The 10,965-nt window shown below is 33.4% G+C and overlaps 1 protein-coding gene across 2 annotated transcripts; it reads right to left on the reverse strand.

The window, feature by feature from the left end:
- Window positions 1-286: 286 nt before the first annotated feature.
- Window positions 287-5,444, reverse strand: LOC120074755 (protein cornichon homolog 1). 2 transcript variants are annotated; one of them, XM_039027987.2, is made up of 5 exons: window positions 5,121-5,389; window positions 4,058-4,239; window positions 1,400-1,522; window positions 1,222-1,307; window positions 287-754 (listed from the first exon to the last, which is right to left on the reverse strand). In XM_039027987.2, the coding sequence occupies exons 1-4, from the start codon at window positions 5,193-5,195 to the stop codon at window positions 1,223-1,225; spliced, it is 465 nt and encodes a 154-aa protein (XP_038883915.1). In that variant the 5' UTR covers window positions 5,196-5,389; the 3' UTR covers window positions 287-754; window position 1,222. The 2 variants fall into 2 exon arrangements, with proteins under 2 accessions (XP_038883915.1, XP_038883916.1); XM_039027988.2 differs by lacking the exon at window positions 1,222-1,307 and having other exon boundaries at window positions 5,121-5,444.
- Window positions 5,445-10,965: the final 5,521 nt, after the last annotated feature.

The following is a 10,965-nucleotide window of genomic DNA, read 5'->3' on the forward strand; positions in this document are numbered from 1 at the left end:
ATATAATATATTATGTTATATTATATTATGCTAAAATGAGTTCAACTTAGCGATAATTGATATTGCATTCCTCTTTAAAAGTCGAAGGTTCGATCCTCTATCCTTGCAATTGTTGTACCAAGAAAACAATTCAATCAAATTAATAATTATACAAAAATTTTACACGTTTCCCATTTTGCTAACTTAATTAATAATAATTTATATTTCAACCTAATATTAGTATCAACTAGTTTTATGATTTTTAAATATATTATATATCAAAGTCAAACACATTTTGAACTATTGATTACCAAAGACATCAACACTTGACATATTTCTTGACACTGAATGATGGAAATCGTTTTAATCCTTACAAGAATACTAAGACTTGAAAGTAGTTGATATTCCAAAAATGATTAAATATGAAACCCTAATCTTAAAGATCCCACCAGTGAGTTGTCAAAGGTACCAAGACAAATCACATAATATGCCTACAATGCTATCCTCTACATACAAGTATTGCTTGGGTGAAAGTCAATGAGATTGCTACTTGAAGCCTACCAAACCAAAATACTGGAAATGGGAGGAAAAACCTGTTTGAATGTGTTCGAAGTTGCTGAGTCCAAATTCATTCTGTTCGTGTAATTCCCACATAAATATCAACCCGACACGCTATAGAATCCACAATACAAACTTCAGATACGAGAATGGCAATCAAAATAAATGTAGGACATCGTCTTCGTCAGATAAAGAGTTGAAAGCAGACAAAGTAAGCCTGCATTGGATGTTAGTTCAATACATGTAAGAATAATGCTAGTAATACGGGCGAAGTTCTGAATAAACAATATCAATATTTGTGCTTTATCTTTATTGGTAAGACGAAATGAAACCTTGATGCATAAGGGAGAATTATGTTTATACAAGTGCATATGTACTGGGATGTCGAGAAGCATGGAAGTCGTCCATAAGACAACAAAATGCTACATCTCTTTAATATTTGAAGAGTTACGAACACTAAATTTATAGCACATACTGAACCATCAAAGCTAGAAAGAAGCAAGATTTGCAAACAGAACAAAGTACAACATACTGGCATCAAGGCAACAGAGAGAGGTTCTAAAACCAACATAACAATCTCAAAATTAGTTCAGCAACATTATCTTTAAGATTTGCAACGAATAAAAAAGTAGATAATTTCTCATGTAATTATTGCAAAATAGATGGTAATGGTTAAATAAATACTCTAGAATTCGAGAACAGAGGAGCGAATGTCTATATCTTCAGGTGCAGAGTCAAAAACAGATTTCATTCCTGCTACCATTATTATTCTATACAGAAAACAATAAGGAAAACTTCAATCAGGAGAATCCCATCTTCTAAATAGTTGAGAGGAATGAGACAATAAAAAATGCAGACTGACCTGAAGATTACTATGAGGAACAGAAGCAAGTAGAAGATAAGCTTGGCCAAACGGAAATACTTCTCACGCTTAAGAGCTCTAAACACCTCAGTGACATCAATAAGATGCTCTCTCTTCAAGAACCTGAGACATTGGAACCGGATAATAAACGTCATAAACACACAAAAATGGAGAAATACTTGAAAGAACTTCCCAGTTCAAATAGTGCAATAGAAACTTACATTAGAAAATTTTAGTTTTATTCTTAAAAAATATCAGCAGTAGACGTCTATCCATAACAGAGAATCTAGTAAAGACATATTTGAAGGATTCAAGGTACATATAATAGGCTGTCATACATTTGAAAATTTTGGTTTTATTCTTAAAAAAGATCAGCAGCAATCCATCACTGAAAATCAATTACACTTATTTAAGGACGCAAATTCAAACAAGTTAGCATAACTCGGTCCATACGTGGAATAACGTTTACAAAGAATGAATAAAGAATAAAGCAATCACAGGCACCACGATAATTGGGTTAGCACACAGGCACCACATTTACAAAGCAATCCTATCTTTCATTATATATTGATGAAAAAGTTGAATATTCAAAAATAAAAAGAATTGCACAAGTATACAAAAACGTTGACTTTCAGTGTTTTATCCAACTAGACCTGTTCAGTATTCAATCATCAGCTCATTCTGATAGCATTGTATTTTTAAAAAAAGACTTTTTTATGATCTAAAAATATTTGAAGATCATCAATAAGCCTATGGCAAGGGATGAACATAGAAGGGGTAGCCACTGACCATCATGTGAATTTACATACTGGGTCCCTTTGTATAGAGGTGGAGTATACATAGGCAATCTTACGAAGAGGAATGAGAACATTATCAGCCAAATCAATTTGAACAAGGTCATTTCTAGCATATATGACAAGGGTCCTTCACGATGGTGTACAACCCATTGTTATCGTAGCAGGTCCACAAGTCTGTGACCTTTCTATTGCCAAGTGTAAGAGTTTGAATGTTGTTAGCGTAGCAGCTCCACAAGTTTGTGACCTTCTATTGCCAAGTGCTAGAGTTTGAATGATAAGGAAAATAACATCCTAAAGCAAACTAGATCATTGGAGGCTTAATGAAGGTTGTATGCCTATAAGACCCCTAATTAGGATAAATAAGGTTATTAGAAAGGGCATATTAGTAAATACAAGTAAGTTGTTATGACTTTTAGTTATAAATAGAGGAAGTGGGGTTGGGATAAAAAATGTGAAGAATTTTGTGGCATTTCCTTTGGGGAATTTTGGGAGAGACTAACTCTCTCAAAAAGCTATGATATATTGTAGTTTCTTCATTGATATTGCAATGTATATTTTTATCTTTAGTGTTCTTTGTATTTATTGAGTATTCTTGTTAGGAGGTATCCTAAGAGTGCCTCTTTCTTGACCCATGACCTTTCAAGGTCCATATTAAAAATCACTAATGAATCCACCATCAGATATTTAGGGGATTTTTGGTTAATGTTTCTCCAGGTCGGCTATGCTCTTTGATTCAAAGACTTTTTGCCTTGATTGAGAAGTCAAAGCCATTTAGAACTACTGGTTTGAAGATTTAGGTGAGTGAATGCCCAATGCCAGAAGGAACAACCATAGCAGAGATCTGGAAGAATGGTTATCCCTCTCAATCAAGTTGGATAATTGGGTTTCTAGATTCTTGTTTCTCAGTCAGGACATTTCTGACACAAATCTTTGCTTCACCCGTATAATAAAAGAAAAGAGGTGGCAATGCCGCCCAAGTTGCAAGATACGCAACTTTATAGGTTAGTTCAAAACTAAATACAAAATTTATAATTTATAATTAAATGAATAAGTTCAAAACAAAGTAGATAAATAGAGACAACACCTACCATAAAGAGTATTCCACAAAAGTCATTTACATTTGCTTGGGGAACAAACCAACTGCTTTTCCTCATTATTCATATTAAAAAACATGGAACCATCCCAATAAAGGGGGATGACGAAGATCAATTTAAAAACATGGTAACAGGAGTTGAACAGACCAGGTAAAATTGAAGTTATTAACTGACTGTACATCTTAGCCTATAAGCTCATTGTGCCAACAGAAAACCCGTACATGCACCCAATTACGCAGAACATATCTAATATTGAGGGAAAACTGTTACCATAAACTTAAAGGACACCCGGTAATTTGTATCTAAAGTTCACTCATTTAAGAAATGGCTATCTCAACTCAACTTCAGAGTGAAAATATTCAATGCTCCTGACCCTTCAAAGTAGTTATCACTATATATTTGCATCTTAAAGAATACTGTGCTTAAAGACAAACCGAAAGTTATTAAAACAGTAAGAAGTTTATATAATTTTTTTTCCATAACAAAAAAAAAAAAACGGATTACTAGTAAAGAAGAACATCATAAGCCCCATCCATAGCACTTCAGAGAGTTCAACAACATGAGATGGGTGATTCAAATCTTTGACCTCATGGTTGAAGGTATATGTCTTAACCAATTGAGCTATGCTCAAATTGACATCCATAAAACTTTAGACAGTAAAAGGGCTTCATCCATAACAAAGAAACACCAACAATACACCACGTCCATAACACACAGTAAAAGGAAAAACTAAACTATGCCTCACATCAACGTCAAGAAATACTTACAAATTTATGTGATAGCAGCTAACAGGGACGGTTATAAGAAACATGAACCAATGGCCTGTGAAGAGGAAAAGAGAGCAAAATACTCCTTGCACTAAAAACTCTGGAATGACAAGTTTATTAATGCGAGATGAAGAATCATAGATGTTCAAATAATCTGCCTCCAAATCCGTTAATACCAAAAGCTACAAAAAGAACCACCACGACCATTAGATGCTTCCAACTTGAAAGCAAAAATGTACCTAGACAATTAATACTAGACTTTGCAATGGGTAGTGATATTGATAAATAAATGAAAACTTTAGTATTCATCAAGCCCATAAAAATATATAAAGCAGTAGAGAGAAGAAACCATCACAGTTCAATAGAAAATCAGAGCAGTCACTTCTCGCCTTCTGCCAATGTACATGAACATGTTAAACGAAATGGGGGCACATCCAACAAGAACCAGTAATTGAAGTATAATAAACATCGATATCAACTATAATAGTACCAAGTCAATTTTGTAGTTCAAGTACATTTATTATCGTTCATCTCCACAAAATATATATACATCCACGTTTCTGAAGAGTAAGGTCAAATTACATCATTGAGTCGGTTGATCAATCAATTTCCTGGAAGTGGCAGGTTATTTGATAGGATGATATGCCCTTTTGAGAATACGTTTTCTTTGGCTAACAGTACACGGTCGATCAAAATAAAAATCAAATTCATCACCGTAAAACTGATTATTCTACTACTTGGTTAAGAAAGCAAGAGAAAAACGTGAAATAGTAAGAAGGTATATAATCTATTTCAGAAATAGGTTCAGCGACAGTGTAAAGGTCCCGTCAATCAAAATCTAGGTCGCATCTAGCCGTAAATCAAATTGAAGTCCAAATGCTGTCTGGCAGCAAAACGAATCTCAGATTCGCATCAAACCTCACTCCTTATTGAATAAGCAACCACCGGATTACAACAAGAAGAACATTGGGGATACGTTTCAGCAGACGCATTCAAACTTAACCAATTATAAAGACAGTTGATCTCCGAAACTACGGTTGATGAGAGAATAGAAAGGATATACCTGGTAAAAGTTGAGGACGAGGAGGGCGATGTTGAAACAGAAAGAGATGAACCAAAAGATCAGACTCCACGCCATTTCTACAAGAGCTGATCAGCTTCAGTTCAGTTCAGTTCAGAAATCCTAGAATTGGAAGTTTGATTTGTTAAAGCTATGGGGCGAAAGTTGAATGTTCTTGGGAATTTGAACTCTGGATGCTGCATTGAAGTTTCAGTGGCTCTATAAAATTTCAACCAAATTTCTAAGCTGAAATCACAATTTGCTATTTAGACGAGTAGAGGAGTACGTTGAGAAGGCCGACTTTATTTACGCATTCCGCAATCTAAAAGCTGATTTTTCCTTTGTTAGTTTTTGAAAATTAAATTTTTTTTTTTCTCACTTCTTACGTTGATTTGAATATTAGTTGAATTCTTAATCATTTTTTTTTTAAATTATATTTTAAAAACTTTTTTTTTCCTAATTTTAAAATTTGATTTGACTTTTTAAACCATTGATAAAAAACAAATAACAAATGAAGAAATCTGAACGTAGAAATAGTTTCCATAGACTTGATTTTCAAAAACAAAAAACTAAAAATCAAATAGTTACCAAACAGAGTCTTAGAAATATGTTTATTTAGCCTTCCAATTTCATAGAAGTGTTAGTGGCGTTTCACATGCAAGAGTTCAGAATCAAATGTCTAGGACTTATTTGACAGGATTATGTGGCCTATATATCACAAATGTCTTTATTTGGAATGCAAGATATGGAAGCTTGAATTTTTTGAGTCTACATTTGGAGTGCAAATTATTGATGTTTGAGTTTGGATAATTTGTATTTTTTTTTAATTGTTTTATGAATTGTATAGTTGAGGGAGACCAAACACCTACCTACAAAAATGAAACATGTGAAAAAAAAAACCAGTGTCTAGTGCAAGTGCACACTCTCAAAGTAATGAGTAGGAAATATTTCAAGTCAAGGGCATCAATGTAACAAAGATTCTTTAATATAGCAAAGGTTTTTCCCCCAATAAAGTAATTGAATGTAACCAAAAATAAGATGGAGAGACGGTTGTTTTTTAATAAAGGATAATGAAAATAATGCAAGGAGTCAAACATGTTTATACCCGTAGGTTGGAGAATGTTCAATTTGATAGAATAAACTAACATACAATAGAAGAAATCAGAATTAATAAGTACTCTAATTATACTTAATTTGAGTTTAAAAGCATGCTAAAAACAAATTTTGCAGAGAAATGGTTTTATGAGATACAACCTTTGATGAATCTCTTCAAAACTAGCTTCCCTCTACGAATTAGATCTTCAAATCAGCTAAGGACCACCACATGGACATTCTTTACTATTCTCTAACTCAGATTGAGAGGTGGAATCTCTAAATTTGAGCTGAATTTGAATGAGTGAAGACGGTTTGAAGGGTTTTTGGTACAACAGAATTTCAACATAAAACTTGAATGCATGAGTCAACAATTGAAGTTCAAATTTTCAATTTATGCAGGTAAACCATGCAGATTTAAGTAAAAGGCTAATGCCACTTCAATTTACAGTGAAATTGAAGTGGCATGAGGTGTTTATTTGAGTGGCTTGGATTTTCCTACTTTCTATTTTAAAAAATAATTTTATTAACGTAATTTAATTAATTAATTTAAATTTAAATTGATTTTTCAAAATTGATTTTTTAATTTAATTTTCATAATTTTGAATTTGTTAAAAAAGATCAAAAAAACTAATTAATCAAATTACCAATTACGAACAAATTTCAAAATTGAATAAAATTGGATAATTAATTCAATTTAATATAAAAAATATTTCACCTCATTAAATATTTAAATCATTATTTAAATGTTTTTAAACTCTTCAATTTCGTTTAATTTCAACAAAATTAAATGTTTCAACTGTATCAAATATAATTAATGGAAACCCTAATTGAATTTGAACGCTTCAAATTCAAAACCCTAATTTCAAATCTCAACTTTTCAAATCTACTCAGTTCACTAATCCAAGATAATTTTACAAGCTAGTAGAGGGACCTAATGGACTTACAGATCATGAGCTCCAATGATTTGATGTTAATTTGCTAAACTCTTTAGATCGAATTAAACAATATTTGTTAACTACCGAGACACACCACTATAGCTTAATAGTTGCACTCTCCTCACTGTAGATATATTTATGTCCATTTTTAACTATAATTAGTAAGTCGATCCTTCACAGATCGTTTGTATTTACAGCTAGGTCAAGGTTACCGTTTTACCTCCTGTAAATACATCTTGATCCTTAAGTTCCCACTAATCCTCCATTTGAACAATTGGTTTATAGTCCAACGTATAAACCATATCTCTCTCAATCACAAGAGGGTGGGGCCCCATTGTTCAAGACCAGGAATCAACGCTTAAGAGAACAACCTATCTGCTAACCCTAAGTTGGGTAGGAGTGAATTCCATCTTACAGAATTATGTCCCCAACTATCTATCCGGTCTTATCCCCAAAATGTAAGGCTTATTAAGTAGTGTTGTTGAACTACTCTCACCTATACAGATCAAATGATAATCTCGAATAAACAAGATTTCATAGTTAGTTTAGGATTAAGATCGAGTTACCCTAGGTCAGTAAGTTTGAAATAGTCAGTTTTAATAGTAAATGGTCATTATAAAGAAAAGTGACTATTTCGAGGTCTGGTCTCATGCAAACTCATTGCATAGGATGCCGCTACTCACATATCTCCACATGAACGATTTTGGAATCACATTATTTGTATCAGTATACAAAATGGGTCGCATCGAATAGTGTCACCAAGATGAGGTACCCAATCTCATCCATATACTTATAGACCTTTTTGGCTATATACTAAAACTTGATCTTCTTTTTGTTGGATCGACACCAGCATGCAACGGAAGACATTAGGATCCATAAGCACTCTAATTGATTAATTTTGGCATAAAAGAAATATGCTAAAATAGAGTTTAATGGGTTTCAAGTACATACCTTGGCCGAACCGTTGAAATCTTGATTTCCAGCTGCAAATTCCTCCAAATCTTTGTGTAAACCACCACAAGATCTTCCCTATTATCTTCTTGGTGCTCTAGATTGAGTTGTGGAGCTCAAAATAAGCTGGAATCAAAGGGAATTTGGAGAAAGCTCGTTGAACCAACCCATTGAAGAACACCTTTTTCTTCAAGAATTTTCAACTAAAATTCTATCGGTTCATCAATCTCTACTTTACTCCAATCTCTTCAATATATTACAGACTATAATGCAAAGTGATGTGCCGAATGGGATGCAGCTCATGCTTGGAGTTAAAGAAGGAAGATGTGGGTTTCTTTGTGAGCTAGTTGAAGATGAAGATGAAACACTCATTTTTCAATTTTGTGTAATTTTCTAAAATCATTCAATCATATTTTATTTCTAAAATAAAAATTTATTAATTTTAAAAATTAATTTCATAACTTAATTTCATAAATTAATTTTTTAATAAAATTAATAAATAATTATTTAAACAATTTAAATAATTCTAATTAATTTAATATCCAATATTAAATTAATTTTTACACAAATTCATCTTCATATATTTAAATCATATTTAAATATATTTTCTCCAATTTTATTTGATTCTAATTTGAACGTTTCAAATTAACTTATCATGCTACTCTAAAGCTTATCCATTTCCAAGCTATAGGGGGACCTCATGGACCTACAGATCATGGGTTCCAACGATCCAAGATTAATCGACTAAACTCATTAGACCAATCTAACCCTCACTCGTTAACTAATGGGTCACTCCAATAAAGCCCATAGTTGAACTCCCCTTACTGTAGATATATTATGTCCACTTGATATAACCATGATTAATAAGTCAATCCTTCACAGGTTGTTCGTTATAACGTCTGGGTCAAATCTCTGTTTTAACCCCAAAATTACCTCTTGTTCCTTAAGTCCCCACTAATCCCCCAATGAACAATTTTTTTGTGATTCAATCACAAAACCATGTCAAATGAGAGGGCGGGATCCCTTGTTCAAGCCCTAGAATCAGCACTTAAGGGAACAACCTTTCTACTAACCCTAAAGCGGGTAGGAGTGAATTCCCTCTTGCACTCTATGTCCCCAACTATCTATCCGGTCTTACCTCTGAAATGGGAGTTGAGTCGACGCTGTGAGCCAACCCTCACCTATGCAAATCTAAGGGTAATTCCAGATAAACAGGAGGTCATAGTTAGCTCAGAATTAAGGTCAAGTTACTTAGGTCATCACTTTGAAATAGTCAGTCTTAAACAATAAACAACATTATAAAGTAAGAGTGAATCATTTCGTGGTCCGATCTTGTACAAACTTTTTTGCACAAGGACACCCCCACTCCTCATGTCCAACATGAATGAATTAGGATCACTTCGTTTGTAGCACTTTACAACTCCTTGTAACAACTATAGAGTAGGCCCTATCCAATAGTGTTACCAGAATAAGGTACCTAACCTTATCCATATACTATAGATCATTTAGACTATTTACTCGAACTTGATCCACCTTTATGTCTCCACATAAAGTTCAAGTACTCATCCAATAGTCAAGGGACTTTTGGGTTTATTGGATTTCTATTCAAGCAATGGATCTATTCAATAACACCTTTATTGAATTTTCAGAATAAGTTCCATTGTTTACATACCACGAGTTTTAGGACATAAAACCCAACAAACTCCCACTTGGACTAAAACTCTAGTGGTAACTTATACATTCGATATATAATACTGAGTTTCTGAGTTTTATAGAGAAATACAATAAACTAGGGCATCCCATACCCATTTTACCATTCGGTATCTCTATACCCGATATTTTCCCCACTTGCCCTAGGTTATTTGGTATTCCTAGTCCTACTAGATAATTCTCAAACACTTTAGCCGAAAGAATTATTGTAAACAAGTTAGTATACAGTAGGCTTTTGAATAAACTATATGGGGATTGTATCTTAATAATGGCCAGGAAGCACACTTTCCTCCCACTACATTAAGGTACTCTCAACAATTTGATCAAAATGCATATGATCTGTCTCAACAACTCTTTGTTAACGGTCAAATCTAGAAATATTTAAACTTTCTATACTTTGATCTAGCCATTTAAATATCTGAATATTTGCAAATGGCTTTTAACAATTTGATTCTTAACAAATGTTGCTAGAACAAACATAATTTTTGAAAATGAACATTTCATTTATCACAAAAATATTTATAATTTGTTTTTTACAAGATTAAGAAACAAGTAAAATCAAATAGCAACTTCTCCCACTAGATGAGCTGAGCAAATGGTCCCAAGGTCAAGTTAGCCTAGCTACTTTTCTCTACTCTCTTTTCGACAAGATACTGAGGGCAGTGTCTTCTTCAGTGTCCTTTTATGTTGTAGTGGAAACATTTTCCTTTGTCTACAGCGTTATCCTTGCCTTTCTTTCCATTAGGCTTCTTTTTCCCTTTCCCTTTGCCCTTCTTCACAAGAATACTCTTACTCTTCGTAGAGGAGGCAACATTAGGCTTGGAGGACATTCCTCTCTTCTTGGCAGTAGTAACATTTACTTCTGACACCAGACCCTTTATTCCCAACAATGTCTAGTAAACCTGTAGCTCATTCAGCAGAGTAGTCAAGTTGTATTCAATTTTATTCATTAATGCATTCAAAATTGCATAAAACTCTTCAAAAGAGATTCTAGAATAAAACCAACTTAACTTCTTTCGTCCATGACAACACCATTTACTATTGCCACATTAAAGTGGACCATAATGTCCAGGACATATTCATGAATATTGATCCCCACTTTGATGCGACTGTTGTAAACGTACTTTAATGGCATCATGCCTTAGGGTGAAGGACAG

The sequence above is a fragment of the Benincasa hispida genome, chromosome 3 (assembly GCF_027475165.1).
Source record: "Benincasa hispida cultivar pf3 chromosome 3, pf3_genome.v1.1, whole genome shotgun sequence".
Lineage (NCBI taxonomy): Eukaryota > Viridiplantae > Streptophyta > Magnoliopsida > Cucurbitales > Cucurbitaceae > Benincasa > Benincasa hispida.

What these genes read in the sequence shown, in the direction of transcription:
- LOC120074755 (XM_039027987.2), bottom strand. Translation starts at nt 5,195, where the DNA reads ATGGCGTGGAGTCTGATCTTTTGGTTCATCTCTTTCTGTTTCAACATC. An exon ending in AGCTGCTATCACATAAATTT is followed by an intron (nt 1,523 to 4,057) that starts GTAAGTATTTCT and finishes CCAATGTCTCAG; the next exon opens with GTTCTTGAAGAGAGAGCATC. An exon ending in TTCCTCATAGTAATCTTCAG is followed by an intron (nt 1,308 to 1,399) that starts GTCAGTCTGCAT and finishes TTTTCTGTATAG; the next exon opens with AATAATAATGGTAGCAGGAA.